We start from the raw sequence: 22,240 nt of genomic DNA on the forward strand, positions 1-22,240 counted from the left end.
TTTATATTCACTGTGGATTTTCCCTTTTCTATCTGCAGGCAAGAGTTTCACCTTGACCATAACTGTCTTCACAAATCCTCCCCAAGTTGCCACCTATCACAGAGCTATTAAAGTCACAGTGGATGGACCCCGGGAACCCAGAAGTAAGTGCTTGCCTTTCTATTGGAAATGGGAATAGAATTTGTGGAGACCCTGTGAGGAATTTATCCAAGATAAGTTAGTGCTCCTTTCACGTGAAGAGTTTCTTTGCCGAGTTTGCTATCTGCGTATATTTTTACGAGGGGCAATTAGATCTTCACAGTTAGTGGAAAATCAAATTACACTTTTCACCTTTGCCCCAAAATTGCTAAGCCCAACATAACTTTATGAATTTCCGTTACTGTAAGTTTTTTTGCTAAAAAATTCTGCTCATCCACTGGACACAATAGATGAGGCAGAACAGACCCACGAGAGCTGAGGAAGAAAACAATAAACTGCAAAATCCTGAGCTTAGTCAAAAAGCTTTTGCGTGTGTTTCCCATGGTCTAAGAATGTGTTTTAACTTTTTAACTCGCCCACTCAATTCCCTTTATAGAGAGCACACTGCTTAATTACAAAGAATTTATTTGCAAATGATAACTTGCTTGATTGTTACAACACTGTTGTTTGCTCATGTTCTAGTAATTGCCATAGATAGTTTCTTTAGCAGATAGAGTCAAGCCAGACTTAAATCCAACTTGGTTTATTTGTCTCCTGGGACATCTGAAAGGTTGAACCAGCATCATTTGAAGGCAGTGCCCATCATCCATTTGGGCTAATATGCATTTTCCTCTTAAATCTAAATTAAAACAGGTTTGCTCCCCCCTCCACCCCTAAAACTGATTTGAACATACTTACCAGAGCTGAATTTAAATATGTTTAAAGATTAAATATTATTTAATACATACAACCTTAAAAATTCCGTGCCAATGGAAACATCACACAGAACTCCGCCTTTGATGAGTGAATCCACTGGAGATGTAGCCATTGTGTTTGGAGAGTTTAATTTGGCTTGTGGTGGAGGGACAGCTGGCAGAAATCTTTGTTATATAATGATACACCTGCCAAGACAATGGCATAGCTCTTCTTCTCCTAAAATCGAGAGCAAAGGGCTGGTGAAGTTTTGCCTCCCCTCTGCCCCTGGGGCTGCCTGTCCTTGAGCCATGGGAAGACGTGTTGCCTTCCACTCCTCTTGCACTGTCTCTTCTCACGAAGGCTGACTGCTTGCCCAAACGAGGGAGGTTTCCTGCCTGACAAGTCGGTCTTTGAGGTTTTTCTTTTCTCCGTCTTTCATGTGTATGGCGTTCTTCTAGGTTTCCCAACAATGGGAGCGCTGGCTCTGTCTGCTCAGGTTAAGAGTGTCCTGTTAGGCGGTGGCCACACACACGTCTCTGGTTGCCCCGTCTCTGGTCCTCAGGGCCAGCAATCATGCAGTGCAGGTGAATGGATCAGCCTAGGGCTATCTGGCCTGATTTCAGATTTTTGCCTGACTTTTCTGGACCACTGTCCGTCTGGAACGATGGCTTAGGATGGAAGACCTCTAGCATTTTATCTGATTAGCCCCCGAGTTCCTGAAAAGGCAGGGACATCCCTCAATAATGCACCAAGCAGGATGGTAGTCTTTTCACGTTTAACACAACTAATACTTATTTTGTAAAGATGTTTCCTGCTGATCTCAGCTGCTTTTCTCAGTTCTTGGAAAAACCATCACTGTGTGTGTGTGTATGTCTCTCTTTCTCTGTGTATATCTCCAGATGCTCACAAGTTGATGCTCAGACTTGATGGTTGGGAGAGGAAGCAGGGGAAGGTGGGTGCTGCCTCATTCTGAAAGTGGTGACAGAAAGAAGGAGGTAGAACAGCTTTGGGAGAGTCACTTCTCTTTCAAGCAAGGGTAGTATCACCTCATTCCCAGGAGGCCATTGGCAGAATGAACAGTTGCTAGGCTCAGTCCCTGTAAAGACAGAGAAGTGCTCTGAAAGCAGTGAGAGTTAGGGATAGAGCAGATAGTATGCATGTGACCTGAGTTTAGGCTTTTGATGCTGCTGAAGGTGCTGGGGAGAAGCAGATATAGAAATCGAGTGGCGGACCTCTGCCCTAGATCTGCTCACAAACCAAAAATATCTGTGGAAATGCGATGTCATTTCTCTGACATCACAAGGTGACTGGCCAAACTCAGTGTCTGGCTGTGTCTGGTATCAGTAACATTTTAATCCTACAACCTGAATTCTCAGTACGGGGTTATTTCCTTCTGTCCTGCTCTTGGCCGTCTGAGCATTGGATGTTTGTAAGTAAAACCCTCTTCTCAATATTGTTCTTTAGTTTTGAGACTCTCAGGTGTGGAAAATGCCCAAGATTTTCAATTTCCTTCAACTGTGAGTTGAAGGCTTTTAATTGATAGGTGTGTATATAATGTTAAATGAAGAATCCTCTAGAACATGAATTGGCAGCCTTTTTTTGTAACGTGCCAGATAGGAACTGATTTCAACTCTCTGGGTCCTATGATATCTGCCACAGGGACTCAACTCTACCAGTGTAGCTCAGAAGCAGCCTTCAACAATACATAAACAAATGGTAGTGGCTGCATATCAATAAAACTTTATTTACAAAAATAGGTTGGGGGGTGGTCAGATTTGGCACACAAGTTGTGGTTTGCCAACCACTGCTCTCGACTTCTTCAAAGTGGCTTATTTTCTCAACCATTAACAGAGAAGAGATTTAGGAAAATTCTGAGGGAAGAAAAAAAAGACAGTGAGTGCAATTGTTTTAGCATCTTCTCCCACAAAATTTTAATTCTGTAAGTAATGGTTGTTATTGAAAGACTGTACGTCTGTTTCTTACTGTGAAAGTTTGAAGGGATTGAGTATTTTTGCTCTCTTGGTCCTGTTAATGGAATTTCACTCCTTCTTCAGAAGATCACAGTATAAGTTGAAAAGACTACTTTTGGCAGATGAGCTGTTTGAACAAGGACAGGTTCCAGGTTAACTGGTTGGGTCTTTACTCAGCAACAGGACAGTGATTAAGGGTGTGGGCTTTTGCATCAGGCTGTCTGGATTGAAAGCCCGGGATGCCACCATTCACCAGTTGTGTGGTGATAGGCAAGTTACCTAAGTTGTCTTGGCCTCAGTTTCCTCCTCTGCTAAAGTGAGAAAAATAATTAATAATAAAGTGAGAAGACTAATAATAGTATCTTCCTCATCCGTTGCTGCAAAGATGTTAAGTGATGTCATGTATCTAAAATGCACAGCCCAGGGACTGTCGGGCAGTAAGTGCTCAGTAAGCATGAGCTATTATTACATCAGTTTCAGCGTCAGAAGTTTGCTGTAGTTTTTGCTTAGACTACACTTCCAGGAAATAGATACCATCTAGCTTCTGTTCTCTCGGGTAATATTTTTTTTTGTTTTCTTGCAGATGGCTTTACTAATTTCTGCTCATTAGTAAATGACACTAATAAGTGTTATAAATTGTGCTAGAGCAGGTATTCATGCTGCCTGGGGACAGCTGGGCAGAACTGATGATAAACAGCTTGTTCACAGCAAAGTCCAAGAGAGGATGCTAGGGCACCGATGCCGCCCTCGGAGGCCCCACTTATCAGCCCATCTGCCAAGGCTTGCTTTTCACTGAGAAAATCAGAAAGGTTTCATCCTTCCATGTTTTCTGTCTCTGGCAGCTGAACGGGTACTGTCACATCACAAACAACTCCTTCTCTTAATATACACATCTGGCGCTGGCAGTTGGACGAACTTCATAAGAGCACATGATCATCACTCATTACAAGATTAAAAAGTACCCCATGGCATCATTGATGTTTTTTAACTTTGATCTTTTGCAGTTGTGATTCATCTCAGTTATAAAACTTCCCTTTAAAGGAACACAGCCGATGACTTATTAGAACCTTCGTCTTAAGTAGCGTAAACATGAGAATGGTACACATCTTTACGAAATGCCATTTATTTTCTCCGCCAGCTTATCAGTTTAAGACATGACATCATGCTTAAGATCCCAAATTTGTCAGCCTGGTGTTTAGGCAAGGCATTTTGACCTTCTGTTGGCAAGTTAGCTCTGAAGAGGTACTGCCGTACGTTCACCAGCAGAAGTCAGTGGAGCAGCAGCAGCTATAGTAATGCATTTGGATGCCTGACTCTTTCAAACATCAGATTCTATTAGGATCTTTTGTTCCACATATGCAGTTGCTTCCAACTGCAGTCCTTTTGAAAGAACTTCTCCAGGAAGATGAAATCTTGCTCAGTGGTGTCATATTCTACTGTTGTATTTCTGAGTTAAGGAGGAAGAGTGATGGAAGGGTATTATTGGCTGTGCAGAGGATGGAAAAAGTAAATCACCTTACACAGTCAGAAGTCTTTTTATTCTCTTGCTGCTCTGTCAGTTATCTCTTGCTAAATAACAAACCATCCCCAAACACAGTGGCTTAAAATAGCAACCAGGGAATTCCCTGGTGGTTCAGCGGTTAGCACTCTGTGCCTCTACTGCAGGAAGCCTAGGTTTGATCCCTGGTCAAGGAACTAAGATCCCAAAAGCTTCCTGATGCAGAAAAAAGTAAAAAAATAAATAAATAAATAAAGACCAAAAAAAAAAAAAAGAAACAGCCACTAGTTTATTATTTCTCACGACTCTGTGGGTTGACTGGGGTTCATCTGGATGGGTTTTCTATGGTCTTTCTTGCGGTAAGATGGCAGCTGGTGCTGGAACATGCCTGATGGTCTCAGTCCCTTGTCTGGTGCCTTCATGGGGTGACTGGAAGGTTAGGCTCAGCAGGAAGGGGGCGACAGCTGGGCCTTTCTCTCTCTCCTATAGTTCCAGAGCCTCCCCTCTCCGTGTGGCCTTTTCTGTTGGAGTCTGACTTCCTATGTGGCAGCTCAGGGTTCCTTTGGGTGCAAAAGTGGGAACTTTCTGGCCTTTGTAAAGCTTCTTAAGGCTCAGAATTGGAGTAGAGTCACTTCTTACATATTCTATTGGTGAAAACAAGAGACATGTGCAGCCTGGCCTTGAGGGGAAAAAAATCTTGCAAGATGAATGATGGGGATGGTGGTTCACTGGACCATCAATGTCACCTACTTCCATCAGTGCTTATATCGGAAATATCATTGCTGCCACAGGAGAAATGATTTTTTGAGGTACCATTTCCTGAAAAGTCTTCTGACTTTTTATTCTGGAAGACATCTAAAGTTCTTCAAGGTCACTCCAAGTTCCAGTGCTAGTAGCTTCACTTTGAATTAGACCAGTTTGGTAATTACCAGATGAATGAGGGGTGGGTGATAGCTTGTGGTGCTTGGTATCAGCAGGTCAATAGCAAGTCAAGCCAGATCAGTCCTCTTATGGGAGAAGAATATTAGATATTTGAACATAAAGAGGTTATTTGCCTTGCTTGGCAGCTGGGCAAATCTGTAGCCAAAGTATCTTATGGATCCTCAAATGAACAAGCCTGGTGGTTTTATGCTGTCTACCACTCAGCTTTACAAATTCTCCCTTGTCAGTACACCTGCAAATCTGATACCTAATGCACATGAATGGGTTTCTAAGAGCTTCCGTGTGCTGTGCCCCAGGGAAGTAAATCATAGTTACCCTTCAGGAGAGACCAAAGCCATCATCTGTATCTTTGCTACTGGGACACTTTTGGTCAGTGCTGGCCACCTACCTGTCCTGAGCTGGGGGGAGAAGGGGAAAGCCCTGCCTTTTCTTTCCCACGATCTGGCTCCTTTCCTGCAGGCTTGGTGCATGGCTACAGCACTGCTCTGCTTAACTCGTTCTGTGACTTCAGTAGGGCTAGCTTAGGTGATGGAGAACCTCTCTGGGTGTGCAGGGTACCTTGTGTGTTTCAGGGCCGTCTCAGCACTCGGCTTCACCAGCTTGTCAGGGTCATGTCCGGCAGCCAAACTGTTTTCTTTTCCTGCTTGCTTCTTGTCACCTGTGCCCAGTTCATTGCACGTTTTTAATTCTTTAGAGAACATTTTATTATTCTACATTCTTGTGCACCTCTGATTGCAGAGGTTTTACCTTATAAACTGAACATTTAAGACAGACTTAAATAAAACAGTGGTCTGTGGCCTGAAGCATCTCATTTTTCTCCCATGCTGTTCCACCCAGTTCTTTAAAAAATTTTGTTTTTAATGAATAGTAAAAATTTCCATAAAGACTATTTTTGTTCAAGTTTAAAATATTGTTGTTGTTCACTGTTCTTTAGTTGCTCAGTTGTGTCTGACTGTTTGTGACCCTGTGGACTGCAGCATACCAGGCTTCCCTGTCCTTCACCATCTTCCAGATTTTGTTCAAACTCATGTCCGTTGAGTCAGTGATGCCATCCAACTATCTCATCCTCTGTTGCCCCCTTCTCCTTCTTCTGTCAATGTTTCCCAGCATGAGGGTCTTTTCTAAAGAGTCTGCTGTTCACATCAGGTGACTGAAGTATTGGAGTTTCAGCTTCAGCATCAGTCCTTCCAATGAATGTTCAGTTTAAAATATATCTTTTATTTATTTGTTTAATTTTTGTCCACACCCTGCAGCATGTGGGCTCTTACTTCCCTGACCGGGGGTCAAAAGCATACCCCCTGCATTGGAAGGTGAAGTCTTAACCACTGGACCACCAGGCTAGTCGCTCTATCCAGTTCTCCAGCCCCAGAAAGGGTGGCAAGAATCATGGTCTTGGCATTCGCTATTCCTCATTGCAGATGGTGTCAGTGGCAGCTGGCTTTTCTCCTCCACTGCTCTCACCCTGGTTGGGTGTAGGAATAGACTTTAATGGTGCCTGGCCCCTGATCTTTGCTTATTTATCAGTGGTGGATGCTGATATAGAGCTTGGTCAGATGTGAAAAAGGACGGGAAACATGTAAAGTGTGTTGGATGAAAGGACAGCAAAATTGTTTTAAAGCTGTTTGATTTGTCTGGACATAGTTCATATGTTCACATTCTTGCTGTTTGTGAAGACAATTTGAGAAATGCTTGATAAGCCTCGTACCACATCCCTGATGCCACAGGCCTGAATTTTAGTCTCTGGTTGGAAGTGTTAGTAAAAAAAAAAAAAAAAAAAAAAACCCTCAAGTTTTTTTTTTAAATGGGAAAACATTTTTTTTTTTTTTTTGAGTGAAAGATTCTTTAAATTCTATAGGGCTTTACGATTTTTAAACGTTTCACACACATGATATTTTTTAAAGTTTTTTTTTTTTTTTAATGTGGACCACTTTTTAAAGTCTTTGTTGCGTTTGCTACACCATTACTTCTGTTTTATGCTTTGATATTTTGGCCACCAGGCATATGGGATCTTAGATCCCCGGCTAAGGATTGAACACACACCCCCTGCATTGGAAGGTGAAGTCTTAACCACAGGACCACCAGGGGAGTCCCTACACATGGTTTTTTATTGTCCCATAATAACCCCTTTTATGCCCCCCTTACTCCTGCATGGCACCCACCTTCCTTCTTCCCACTGGTAACCACTAGTTTGTTTTGTATATCTGTGAGTCTGCTTCTTTTTTGTTTTATCCACTAGTCTGTTGTATTGTTTAGATTCCACATATAAGTGATATCACATAGTATCTGTCTCTCTGTGTCTGGCTGACTTCACGTTGCATAATGCCCTCCAAGTTCCATCTACTGCAAAAACGCCCTCCACTTCTTGACTTGCAGACTTCCCGTGGCTCTTCCTTGGCACGGTGCTCAAGGAGTGGCAGTGAGGGGTCCATGCCACATTTTGATACTCACAAGGCAGCAACCACAAGCAGCAGTTTGATGGTCATAAATATGTACCCTCTGGTCACTAAGATCCAAACCATCATTGACCACCTTTGACTTAAGAGAATAATCACAGTTGAAAAAAACTGTTCCCTTTCCTATTTTCCTTAAGGAGGATGGTGAGGGAGTCAGAAGCGCTGGTGGAAGTTAAGTCTGGTGGTTGGTGGAATGTACTCTTGAGAGGAGCAGTTTTAAATCTCTTGCAGTACTTTTTTTTTTTTTTTCTGTTGACTGACTGTCAGGAGCTGGGAAGATGGCCAAGAAGGAAATGACACATCGAGAGGCATTTTGTGTTGTGCAATATTCTGTGGAACTGATGCAAGGCTATATGGCCTGTTTACACATTCCTTCGCTCGCAGACAGCATGGCAGTAATTGAATTCAGCAGCACATGGCATGCTGCAGCAAGGAGCCGGGCCTTCACATCCTTTCATGGCAAATTATCGCAGCCGTTAAAACACGCTCATGTCCCTCCTTTGCACTCTCCCCTGGCTTCTCAGTTCTGAATGTGCTTTCTGACTGTATGGGACGTGTGTTCACAAGCAGCGTGGCTTTCCCAGGTAGAGCTCCCTGTCCACAGACACAGTTCCCATTGATATATTTACTTCTCACTAAATATAGCAAGCAGCGTGGCAGGTTTTCAAGCTCTCTGTGCTCTCAAAACACACCGACTGGACCCAAGTGTGTCACCGGCTTATATCTCACTGGAAGTCAGAAGTCATTCATTCTTCAAACAGTGCTAAATACTTGAGAGAGAGAAAAAAATACATTTTTTGGGCTTTATTTTATAAAAAATAAATTTTCCTTCCCGAGAGAAAGAATTTCCAATAGATCACTGAACTACTTCTATTTTGTTTGTACTATAGCATTTGCTTCAGGAAGGGCTGGGCCAGGGCAAAATAGGAGATACTTGAGAATAACAGAGAAAAAAGATTCGTTATGTTGCTCTTCATATTCAGACTTGTCCCTACCTAGCATGTTATAGGATACCTTTATAATGTCAGCTAACATCATAGTCTTATCATAGACCTGTCTTTGGTCTTCATATAAAATCTCTGAAGTTTTTATTTAGGCAAGCGTGGAAAATAATTGCTCACTTTTTCGAGAAACTCTTGGAAATTAAGCCAGTGCATAAAAAGTACATAAATCAACGGTATTAATTCAAGGTCATATGCAGAAGACTGTATTTGGGATGTGGTGCTTAAGTATTAATAGCAAAGGAAGAGCTCCCTGTTCCTCTCGAAATTTCTCTGCTGCTGTGCTCTGGTGGTGGGACTCTGCTTGCAGACGAAAGTACTTCATTAAAATTCAGGATTATGGCTTATGTCCAGACTCCTCTAAGAAAGGTAACTCAGATTTAAACTCATACTAAGATAAAAAATAAGTCATCTCGAATCCTTTATTGGGAGGAGGCTTGGGAAGATGAAGGGAGAATGATCAACCAAGTCCTTGTACTAAATGTAAACACAGAGTCAGGTGGGCAGGCTGGGCCTTTGCTGGCCTTAAGGCAGTCATCGCCAAGTTTAAGGGTTGCAATTTTGCAGCAGGTCAGCCCTAGCAGTGTGGATTCCTGATGTCAGGTCTGATGTAGGATTCTGTAGTCTCATGGTATGAAGTTTTGGTTTTTATATTTTCATATTTACCCCCTTTGCAGATATTTCCCTTTTATAGAGTAGTTCTCATCTAGTTTTGTTCTAGGTATGTGCTGACTCTTTCCTCTCTGGTTAGCAAATTATCATTCAATTTCTGTTTTTCTTTTAATTATCATTATTACTATTTTAATGTGTCTGTTTGTCTCAATGAGATTCATTATAATCTCTGTCCACCTCAGATAATAGAACCTTACTATACTTTTTTTTAAAAAAGATAATTTTTATTGGAGTATTGTTGCTTTATCAGTTTCTGCTGTACAGCAAGGTGAATCAGTAAAGTATCAGTGAAGTATTAGGACTGTAGCCCGCCAGGCTCCTCTGTTCATGGAATTCTCCAGGCAGGAATACTGGAGTGGGTTGCCATTCCCTTCCCCAGGGGATCTTCCTGGCCCAGGGACTGAACCCAGATCTCCTGCATTGCAAGCAGATTCTTTACCATCTGAGCTGCTAGAGGAGAGATAGAATCAAACTTATGGTTACCAAAGGGGAAGGGGAAGGGATAAATTAGGAGTTTGGGATTAGCTTGTGCACACTACTATATATAAAATAGATTAAACAGCAAGGACTGACTGTATAGCACAGGGAACTATACTCAATGTATTGAAAGGTTACTTTAAATAACTTATAATGGAAAAGAATCTGAAAAAGAATAGATATTGATCTCTCTATATCTGTTATACATAGATCTATATTATATAGATTATATTATTATATATAGGTTATATATTATATTAATAATATTATAAATACCAATGTATTAATATATTATCTATTAATATATATTAATAATATATAGATTATATTATTATATAGATCTATACTATATCTATACCTATTATATATCTATAGATCTATATCTATTACATATCTATATATAAATATATCATAATATATAATATAAATCTATATAAAACTATATTATATATCTAATATATCTGTTGCATGATATATATATATGTATTCTTTTTCAGATTCTTTTCCATTATACATTATTGCAAGATACTGAGTATAGTTCTCTCTGCTATACAGTAGGTCCTTGTTGTTTAATCTATTTTATATATGTAGTAGTGTGCACAAGTTAATCCCAGACTCATCCCTTTCCCTTTTGGTAACCGTAAGTTTGATTCTGTCTCTTCTCTTGTTGTTGTCTGATATTTTTATCTTTGTTTTATGCTTCCTGAATTAGTCATCATCAGTATTTAAACTGTTTATTTCATATTTGCCTGTATGTTTATCAGTTTATTGGCTCACCATTCCTTCCTACACGTGGGTCCTTCCTTCTGGATTTAGTTTTCTTGATGTATGTTCTTTAGTAGTTCTTTCAGTGAGAACCTGTTCCGGGTAGACCCAGTTTTTGTTCCTGAAAAATGTTGGCAGTTGTGGCCACTGGCTGCCAGTGTGGTGTGGTGTGAGAGGGGACCTGTGGAGAGTCCAGCTGCTCAGGGGGCTGGGGAGCCACACTTCCGGCCATTCTTTGGGCTGAGACTTTCAGGTGGTCGTGATCAAACTAGTGGAGTGGCACTTAAGGGAATGGGACCCAGGACTTCCATGGATGATGGATGAGGGAAAGAGGGATGCTCTGAAAAGTCCGGGGCCAGTGAGGGGAGGGGTGGTGGGAAGAAATGTTCCTGCAGACAGAAGGGGAGAAGACAAAGGCAGGGGTATTTAGGGAGAGGAAACTCAACTTTCGGCTTCACTGTTTCCTCATGGTCAGACCCTATGGTGCTTTGTAACTTTCTATCCAAATTTATGGTAACAAGCTCTGTCATTGCACTTGACTCTCTGAGGTTATCTGGCTGCTGCTCATTGAACAACCAGAGCAGCACTTCTTAGATGTTGTATCCACACGTTTTCTGTCATTTTAGTGAGAGTATAGGATTCAGAACCAAAAGATGCTTCATTTACCAAAAGATGGTAAACCAGTCATTAAATGAAGCAGGGGAGAAAACAGGTGTGAGGACTAGAGGGGCGTGGTTTGAGAGCTGGGTTCACACTCTTGGGTAGAACTCTCTGTAGGCAAAGTGGACGGAGGGCCTCCAGTGTTGGCTCTGTGCAACTCTCATCAAAGTGGCTGGTGGGGAAGAGGTCAGATGACACGCAAGCAAGCTGGTACTTTCCACCTTTCCGTGAACTCTCGCACTCTTTATGTACCCTGTGTGGCATGCATCTTCTCGTCCCTTGCCTTCTTGGTGTTAATTCTCATGAGCTACAGCTTGTGTGGCAATGCTAGCATGCATTTTGCTAGGCAGAACTCAGGGTGATTTAACCTGGACTCTATGCCTTCTTAGGGTTGGCCCTGAAAATTATTCATAGAAAAATATGAGCCCTTTAGAGAGATTATGAAGGTCCTGAAACACTGTTATACCGGAAGTGAAAAGAAATATAGATGTGTTAAAAAAAAAAGTGATTGTGAAGTCTAGGTTACTAATTCTAGAGCTTTGGTTTCTGTTTCATCTCCTCACCATTCACTCTATTCTACAAAAACAAGTTACAGTGTTTTTTGCTCCATGAGGGCTGTTTCAGAGCAGCGTAATGGGGAATTCATCTGTAGGTATCGTTTGTGTGGAAGATGTGGATTCGGTTATGGTTGAGGGAGTGGGAGGACTTGAAAAGTCCTCTTCTGTGATCTCAGTGCCATCTTAGTGACCCTAGGAAAATCCCTACACTTCTCTCCAGTTCAGTTTCTTCGTCCTTTGAGTGGAAGTAGACATGAAGACAACTTCAGAGTAGCTGGGAGTAACTTGCAAGGAATGATCATAAACTGCTTGGCACACATGAAGGGCAACTTAAGTACCAAATAGTAATTATATAGCGCCTTTCTGCCAAGGAGTTCCAGAGGCTTAGACATTACCTCACTGGTTCTCTTTATATCCCTTTGAGGAATATATTATGCCTTTTACAGGTGGGTAAACTGAGGCATGGGCACTTGAAAACTCATTTGCTGCATGTCGGTCTACAAGTCAGCAGATGATTTATGGAGGTGGGCAAGGAGCCCAGGTCTCTTCCTGTTCAGTTATTCACTGCTCAGACTCCCTGATGCTTTGTCATTAAAGTTGTGGAGCTCCTGGTATCGTGCCCAGGATATTCTTGATTGATGTTCTGAAGTAGTGTTACCTGAGAGGCAAGCCTGGTGATGTGGCAGCCTTGCTATATAGTAAAAAAGTCCCAAGGTATAGCCTCATACACAGAAGACATATATATGAAATCTCTGTGTGTGTATATAGTCTCTATATATGTTTGTGAAATGAATCTTGAATTCATTAAAATGAAACTTCATCAGAGCTTAAAACATCGAAGTCTATGAGATGAACACAAATTTTGTAGGTTAACCCTCAGTAGAATCTCACTTTGAATACCACCAAAATAAAGCTCATTAAATCTTAAAAAAAAAGCGGGGGGTTCCCTGGTGGATCAGATGGTAAAGAATCTGCCTGCAATGCAGGAGACCTGGGTTCTGTCCCTGCATCAGGAAGATCCCCTGGAGAAGGGAATAGCTACCTACTCTAGTATTCTTACCCGGAGAATTCCATGGACAGAGGAGCCTGGTGGGTTATAGTCTATGGGGTTGCAAAGAGTCAGACACGACTTAGTGACTAACACACAAACACACAACCTTAAAAAAAAAAATCACTCAACTAGAAAATACAGACAAGGCCTTAGAGGAAAAGTTAGAGAATAAAAATTAATCAAAAGAAGAAAATGTAAAAAATGTCCATAATCCCATCTCCAAAGATTTCCACTGCCAATGATAGCCTGAATATTAATAAATAATATTCATCATTCATTAAATTTCATAGAAATGAAATGCTAGTGCTTCTGTGAAGGGATCAGCCATGAAGATGTAGCACCAGAAAGATGATGGAATGCTACAAGAGGTGTGAGTGTGTTGACGCTGAAAGGAGAAAAAATGACTGGAAATGAGATTAATTACTTTAAGGAGCAGAAGGAAGATGGTGGCACTGACCACAGTTTCCAGTTTTTTAATGTCTTGGAAGAGGCAGCAGCTTTCTCTCTGTTGGGGGGCTGTGGTCCTGGCTTTGTCTGAATGATTAACTCGATGGACATGAGAAGGGCCCCTTCCTCCCACCACCCTGTCTCATCACTACATGCACCACTCCTCAAATACCACCCCCATTTGTAACAGCTGACAGAGCCTTTTAAATGACAATTAGAGATGTTTGTTCCTGCCGGTTTTATTGAGATATAATGGACACCCAGCACTGAATGCCTAGAAGGTCTACAGCATAATGGTTTGACTTACCTATGTCATGAAATGATTACTGCAATAAGTTCAGTCAACATCCATTATCTCTTGTTGTTATTGTTCAGTTGCTCAGTCCTGTCCAACTCTTTGCGATCCCATGGACTGCAGCACGCCAGGCTTCCCTGTCCTTCACCATCTCCCAGAGCTTGCTCAAACTCATGTCCATTGAGTCGGAGATGCCATACAACCATCTCATCCTCTGTCGTCCCCTTCTCCTTTTGCCTTAAATCTTTCCCAGCATCAGGGTCTTTTCCAATTAAAAAGTCAAGAAATAGAAAAAAGTTTTTTCCTTGTGATGAGATCTCTTAGGCTTTACTCTCTCAACCACTTTCATAGATCACATATAACGATGTTAATTATCACTCATGTTGTACACTACATCCTTAGTACATATTTCTCTTATAACTGGATGTCTCTACCTTTGTAAAACATTTTTTTCCCCAGTTTTTTAAAGAGAGCTTGGGGATAGGCTGTCTTATTTAATTTGCTTTTTTATTTTTAGCTACACCCTACACGATCTTAGTTCCTCGACCAGGGATCGAACTCACATCCCCTGCATTGGAAGCATAGAGTCTTAACCATTGGACCGTCAGGGAAGTCCCCTGGAAATCTGTACCTTTTACTACCGTCGTGCAATCCCCCTCCCCCCAGATATATTTTAAAATGTAAATATTTCCAGCAGTGGAGACATTAATTCCTTCAAAAATCAAATGCGTACCATTAGCCAGGTTCCAGGCATACAAAGCAGAGCAGACGTGACCCCACCTTTGAGGAGCCTCCATTCTGTGGGCAGACAGACAAGAAATGGGCAAATGAATTTTCATCTGTAATTGCATCTAATTGCAAGTTGTGACAGTTCTGTAAAGGGAACTGATCTAGTAGTAAAGAAGGATCGGGAGCCTATTCTCGAGTGTTCTGGAAAGGACACAGCCTCAGAGCAGATACGTGAGGGTGAAACAAAGCCAGCTATAGGAAGAGTGGAGAAGAGGCTTCAAGGCAAAGGGTGCCGGAGATTCTTTTCTGAGTTAAGACTTTGAGGACAGGACCTTCATAGATGTTATCAGTAAAGCATAGCATATTTTAAGACATTTTTCGGTTAACAACTTGGTTTAAATAAGCGTATCTGATTAGGTAGATACTCATTGTGTAACAGGATCGTTGGGGGAAAGTGGGTTGAGAAAGGCCGTGAAGAGCTCTGGTGAGGAAGAAAGGGTGGGAATAAACACTGGTTCCCAAAGAACACGTTTTCTTTAAAGAAGGAACTGTAAGAGCAGGTTTTCACCAAAAAGAACCCAAACAAAGCAGTAGGTTTCCTATTCGAGTACATCCTGTGGGGTGTGTGTGATGCACAAAAGTCCTGGGGTTTTGGGGACGGCGAGAAGCAATTCCAAAGGTGAACTGGGTTTCAAAACATAAGAGCAACATGGAAAATGTAAGAATGTTTAGCGAAAAGCATTGATGATGATTAAAGGATTGTAAAATTGAACCTATAAGGATAAGTTGAAAGACTTGGGATTATTTAGCTTCAAGAAGAGGAGACTAAAAAATGACTTAATAACAGACTTCGAAATTATGAGGAGTTATTAAGCTGTGTATGGTGACCAGCTGTTTTGTTTCTGGCACAGAGACAGCATAGGTTTTCACTGAAGCATAATAGATTTAGGTTAGATTTAAAGAAGAACTTCTGGACTCTAAGAACTGTTAAATAGGACAGGTCGCTGAAGGCTGAGGATTTTGACTGGAGGGCTTCTCCTTCAAATCCCTTCCCTCTTCGTGATTCTCTGTGTGTTTATCAAGTGCAACAAAGTGCCACCTTTCTGCTTTTAAAATCAAAGTCATGATTTCTGTTTCCCATTATAATTCTGAAGCTCAGAGTCACAGAGGTTTGTAGACATAAATGATGAGGGTAATTTGTCTTGCTTCAATGGCCATTAGAATCTTTAATTGAGAAAAATATGACGAAAAAGAGGAACAGATCTGCCACATGGCAAAAAAAAAAAAAAATTGTTCTTGATAATCACAAGAGATGCATGATTAAGAATTTGGGGCCGCGTGAGGGTGAGATCGTTTTATCCTTAGAAAAACTCAGGTTTGTTTGACTTGTATATGCCAGATTCAGAAGGTAGAGTTCTAGGAAGTCGACTCATTTTCCTCTGTTCCCTCCCTACTGGGAGAAGTTAAAAACATTTCCAGGTGACCCCGAAGTTCATATAACCTGTAGCTCAAGAGACGCAATCCAAAAATCACCCTCAAGGAATTTATCGGCGCGGAGAAGGAAGGAGAGGGGAAATAGGCAGGATTTATTTCTGAAAACAGAAACCTTCATGCATTTAAAAGCTGGCAGAGCAGGGGAGAAGTCGAGCAGAGCGAATCTGAGAAGGGCTGACTGTGTACGCCGTTGCTTTCCACGGTGGAGCTGGGGCTGCAGGGAAGCCAAGAGTCCCGCTTCCTGGGTTAAGCTTTCTCAAGGAAGCCAAGTGTCAGGGTTTTCATTTTAAAATGTATTTCTGAATCCACTCTTTCACTGATTAAATACCTGTCTGAGCAACTTTTGTAATAATAAATTAGCCCACCTGCAGATGGTTGGCTTCAAGCACTGATGCAACGGTGAAAAAACAAAGCTCACACACATAGTGTTCTCAGATGGGTTCTTTGTTTTGAGCTAAGTGGATATAATTTTCTCTAAAGGAAAAGAAATAATCAAAGAGACCAAAGAAACAGACTTTGAGACAGGTGACGCGACTGGGAAGAAGGTTAGGTGGGTGTGGTGCTAAGCTAGAGGAAAGGAAAAATACTCAGAAAACATATTTTTCTTTCCTCCCAAAATAACTTGTGCTCCTTGGTTCATTAAGTACTTTTAGACCCTTGAACCACTACACTTGACCTTTCCAAGGCATCGCTGCCCATTGGAGAGCCACCCACAGCCCGCGGTTGGGTCAGAAGTCACAACCCGTTTCCTTTTACTGGCCTCTTTTCTTCCTTGTCTGTGATATTTTCTTAGTGGCTTTGGCACTTTGGGACTTAATTGAGTTATTTTTGTGATTTCTACATTTGGGTGTCCCTCACGCCCTGATAATTTATTTTCAAAACCCTATTCTGAGGGTTCTTAAAACTACAGCTGTCTTTTCCATAGGAAAAGGAGACCTAAAGGGAGTCAGTGGCCCTTCTTTTCTGCTCTCGAAGCCAAGAGATGGATAGTGGGAAGGAAAAGCAACTGACAAGAGGTTTGGTATACTCCTATTGTGAGAAAGAGTGCTCTTCTGAATCCTTCTTTGTTGGGGGAAAAGTCTCCATTATACGTATGTGGGCAGTGGAAGGGCATTTGTTCTTTATTTTCTGTGATACTTTTGAAATACTGTGAACTGGGGCTGACTGTATTTCCCCAGGGATTAAGCTGATTGTGCTGGTTTAGCTGAAGCAGCAGAAGACCCATTGGTGTGTCCACAGAAACTGTGTGGTTATCTGTTCTTTCGTGAGTTCTTTCTTCCCTGAGGACTTGACTTAACACTTGTGAACCAACCTCCCCTTCCTTTAGGAAAGCTGTGATAAGAGACAGACTGAGAGCTTTCAGTGGTCAGCGCTTCATAGAAGGTTGGCCACACTGCCGTGGTAACGTCTAAAACATAACCAAGAAGGACAAAGGTTTTTGTAAAGGTTCGAAGATGTTAAGGGAGCAAAAGTGGATGATTTGGATAGTCTATCAGTGGAAGGTCTGGTGCTTTGCTCACTTCTTGGGGTTGGGGGAAGTTCGCACATGGGTGTCTCCTTGGGTATTTTTAGAACTCTACATTGCTGGCACAGATCAGACATAGCAAGGGAATTTTTCTAGGACCAGGGATATAGGAGTTTCAGGATTCTATAATTAGGAAAGCATAGACGGACCAAAATGTAGGATATATATTGGTTTTATGATTTACAGAGTGTATTTTGGGCATCCCACCCGCTTGCTGCATGTGGGATCTTAGTACCCAGACGTGATTGCACCTGTGCCCCCCGTAATGGAAGCACAGAGTCTTAACCAAAGGACTGCCAGGGAAGTCCCCTGGCCTCCTTTTACTCTATGCTGTGTTGATTCTATGTACTGTGAGCTCTGAGGCCACAGTTCCTTGGTGGAGCCAAGTCGCTGGAAAACCCCAAATAGGACATGTGCCTTTGCTCTTTGCTCTCATCCAGTCCATCTAGGAGTTGTACTGGGGATTCAGTTTGACTGTAGTTGGTCTGTCACGTACTGGCCCAGTGCTGGCATGTGAACAGAAGTTAGTCCTAGAATAGGACACGAGGTAGCTGCACCGACCATCCGGGTTTTGCTGCGGGTCCACCTTCTACCATCAGCGACAGCTCAGGAGAAGCTCTTATGTGGTGGGGACTCACCACTTCTGCATTCTCTTTTGTTGGGGGAACTGAAATAGAATAGAAGTTTGCAACGGAATTGGAAGAAATCTGACACTGAAAGATGAGATGTCGCTTTTGCAGCATGAGATTTGTGGCACACACTGACCAGAGGAAGGAAATCTGATGATCTAGATAGATGCCTCTGGTTGTTATCACTTTTGCTGTGAGCCTCTCAGCTAGGCACTCAACAGGATGAGCCAAATACATCAGTAAATAAAAACTTTTACGGGGGATGGGGGAGAGCCTTGAGTTTGAAGGAATAGGTGGCATTTCTGGCTCATTTATATACCTCTCCTTTCATTCTTTTTGAAAAGGTAATAATTTGCACCAAAAATATATTGGATGCCAACTTTTTTTTGCTACTACAAAGAGCTTCTGAAGGCAAACTAGAGGCAAACACTGTTTCTAGTTCTGTCCCTGATACTGTCTGACCAGTTCTGGGAATGGATTTTGGTGTAGACCCTGTGTAGTCACACTAGTCTCCTCTATATTGAGTCAGACTATTGGATGCCTCATGGTTTGTAAATTATAGAAAAGAACTGCTTTTTAAAATATTATTATTTGTACAGTAGAATCTGAAATCCCAAGACCTCTACACACTTAACGAGGTACCTCTAGCAATGCAATGGAATTCTAATGTTGATACTTAGACCCTTTTGTTCATGATTACTTTGGTAGTTTAAATACGTTAACCTTAGGAAGAAAAGTCAGCATTTATATATACATATATCCTTTATTTCTACATTAATTAGGCAATCATTAATAGCCAGACTGCTCTGTGTCAGAGCCTCTGAATGCTGGGGTGCTGAAGGAATAACTGAGAACCTAACTTGAAAGAGCCACAGCAAGATCGGGAATCGAGCCAAGGGTAGTCACAGTATTTTTTGAACACGTCAGGAAGTAAAGCCGTTATTTGTAAGGAAGACGAGCAGGGTCCCAGCTTTTATTTTAGTGACTTAGAAGTTTGTGATTTCCTTGTGCTTTGTTGTCGGCTGTCCCCTCTCTGGCCACATGTGCATCTCCTTAGAGCTTTCAGGGCCCTCCTTGAGGATTCAGTCCCTGCATCTCTGACGTTACCTCAGTTTATCCCATCGTTCCCTTCTCTTCCCTTCTTCGTCCAGCACCAGACCTGCTTCCTGCCCTACACCTTTGTGCTCCCTTGCTCTACATCACTTCATCTGACTGGAACACAGAAGCGCGGCTCTGCCTTAGGAAATAGCCTTCCAAGTTCATTTGATTTAAAGAAAGGTTTCCAAAGCTGAATGATTTTTGTTATTCAGTCACTAATTCATGTCCGACTTTTGTGACCCCATGGACTGGGGCCCTCCAGGCTCCTCTGTCCCTGGAATTCTTCAGGCACGAATACTGGAGCGGGTTGCCATTTTCTTCTCCAGGGGATCTTTCTGACCCAGAGATCGAACCCTGGTCTCCTGCATTGCAGGCAGATAGCTTACCCATTGAACCACCAAAGCTGAATGGCGTGTAATAAAGCTCATCTAATTTAAATTATGTGCCCGTCCTTGGGGGAGGGCTGGGGAGGACAAAAACTAATGCTCATTAGTTCATGAGGCTCTGTGCTGGATGCCTTATGTCTATTAACTTCTCTTTTACAATGAGGAAACAGGCCTCATGGGGGTCGCATTAACTGACCCACGTCCTTCACGCTAAGAAAGTCAACTCTGTTTTATGACTTCAGGTCCATACTTCTTCTGCTGCTTTTTTAAAAAAATTTTTTATTTTTGGTTGCATGGTAAGGCTTGTGGAGTCTTGGCTCCCCAACCAGGGATTGAACCCAGGCCCCAGCAGTGAAACCACAGAGTCCTCACCACAGGGCTGCCAAGGAAGCTCCCTTTTCTGCTTGATAATAAAGGCTTTGACTATCTGTGCGTAATTTGGAAGGGAAACTTTACAGAAATTTCTATCAGAGGTTAAGACAAAGCTAGATGCACGTATTTGTTGTAGTTGTTTGAGGTGTCCTTAGCTCATGGTGACGTGTGAAGGACTAGGGTGTGAAGCGGAGGAGGCCATGGCACCCACTCCAGTACTCTTGCCTGGAAAATCCCATGGGCTGAGGAGCCTGGTGGGCTGCAGTCCATGGGGTCGAGAAGAGTCGGACATGACTGAGCGACTTCACTTTCACTTTTCACTTTCATGCATTGGAGAAGGAAATGGCAACCCACCCCAGTGTTCTTGCCTGGAGAATCCCAGGGACGGGAGAGCCTGGTGGGCTGCTGTCTATGGGGTTGCACAGGGTCGGAAACGACTGAAGTGACTTAGCAGTAGCAGCAGGGTGTGGAGAGTTTCTTGTGACCACCAGCATACAACCTGGGACTCCTCTGAGCCTTGCTGAGCTTTGCCTCACCATCTTATCTTCTTAGAGAAATTGGAATTATTAATAGTCGCAGGAGATGAATATGCTCATGGACTATAGCAGACTTGTCTTTTCCTGTTAGTTGTGAATGCCACCATGGATAAATGCTCTGCCATGGTAGAGAAATATTAATACTTTTATTTCTTGGTAGTTTAGATTTTGTGGAAAGTATGTTGATTTGATGAGAACACATGGGAATGTTGTGGGAATATGATGTTCAGTGCTACCCACTGTTTCTTCTTACGTTTTATTTAAATGTTTATTTATTTGACTGTGCTGAGTCTTAGTTGTGGCATGTGGAATCTAGTTCCCCAACCAGGGATCAAATCTGGGCCCCCTGCATTGGGAGCAGAGTCTGAGCCCCTGGACCACCAGGGATGTCCCATTTTTAAATTTTAAATGATTTTTCTTTTTTTTTTTTTTTGAGCAGAGGAAGGTTTATCGCAGGGCCAAGCAAGGAGAATGAGTAGCTTGTGCTCAAAAACCCTGAACTGAAATAACATTTATTTTTAAGATTTATTTTTTTAGAGCAGTTTTAGGTTCAGAGCAAAATTGAGAGGAAGGTACAGAGGTTTCCTGTATACCCTCTGCTCCCACACATGCGCTGCAGCCCCTCCACCAGAGTGGAGCTGGTTACAGTGGATGAACCTATGTTGATTAACATGTTGTTATCACCCAAAGTCCTTACTTTACATTAGAGTTCACGCAGGGTTGTACATTCTGTAGATTTTCTCAATGTTTGACGTGTGTCTACCATTATAATTTCATCCTGAGTAGTTTGACTGCCCTAAAAATCTGAGCTCTACCTGGGCATCCCTCCCCTCCTCTCCTCAAACCCTGTAATCTCTGACCTGTTCACTGCCTCCACAGCTTTATCTTTTTCTTAATATCTTTAGCTTTTTCTTTTGCTTAGTGGTTTCTATAGTTGAAACCACACAATATGTAGCCTTTTCAGATTGACCTCTTTCTCTTAGTAATATTCATTTAAGATTCCTCCCTGTCTTTTCATGGCTTGATATCTCATTTCTTGTAACGCCAAATACCACAGTCTGGATATACCACAGCTTATTTATCCACTCACAGTAATATTGGTTTTAATTTAATTACTATATAAGCACATTTGTTGTAAATTTCAGGAAATGCAAACAGTATAAGAAGGAAGTAAAAGTCACTTGAAATTCAGTACCAAAGACGACTCCAGTTTATACTGTGACGTCTTTACTTTTAATATTTTCCTAAGTGTATATTTTTTGTATATGCATAGTTGTTTGCCCTCTTTATTTTAAAATTTTGCTCATATCCTCTAAGCTGATTTTATTTTTTTACTTATTAGAAGGAATTGGGCTGCACTTTGATTTTTAATATAAGAATGGTAAATCTTCTGTTTACTAAAGATAAAAGTTGTGAAATTAGCTTATAAAATTAGTGTAAAATTTCCTATTCTGGTTCCTTTAAAAATTTTATAGCTCATGGGATTATTTAATCTCCAAATATAGTTGCCTGTCTCAGAAAAGAGCTTGCATTAATTGTACTTTCTCTTCCTTGCTTTTGCTTTTCTTCTTGTCTCTTTCTCCTTTCATCTTCACTTTGTTTTATAGGTGCTCATGTGACGCCCGGTATGCTAAATGACCAAGCTGTGCTACGCTGGGCGCCACAATCATGCTTTGAGGGTCTCTTGAGTCTCTTTTCAAACGTCTTGGAGGCTCCATCTCCATGTGTCTTCCTTCCAAGTGGTTCTGTGTGCCTTAGCTTAGGATCTCATATGCTATATTTGTGTTTTTTCCAAAGTGTATGTTAACTT

At 41.8% G+C, this 22,240-nt stretch overlaps 1 protein-coding gene across 13 annotated transcripts in view; it reads left to right on the forward strand.

Annotated features, from left to right (window-relative positions):
• RUNX2 (RUNX family transcription factor 2) overlaps positions 1-22,240 on the forward strand; it is a 351,949-nt gene that overhangs the window by 110,709 nt on the left and 219,000 nt on the right. For all 13 annotated transcript variants that reach the window (XM_086371919.1, XM_086371923.1, XM_086371922.1 and 10 more), the window contains one exon: positions 39-143. In XM_086371919.1, coding sequence (XP_086228045.1) covers positions 39-143 — 105 coding nt within the window. The remainder of the gene's footprint in view (positions 1-38; positions 144-22,240) is intronic.

This window comes from Bos grunniens, chromosome 23, assembly GCF_055505025.1.
Source record: "Bos grunniens cultivar Pamir isolate PY7600 chromosome 23, Bosgru_T2T1.0, whole genome shotgun sequence".
Taxonomy (NCBI): domain Eukaryota; kingdom Metazoa; phylum Chordata; class Mammalia; order Artiodactyla; family Bovidae; genus Bos; species Bos grunniens.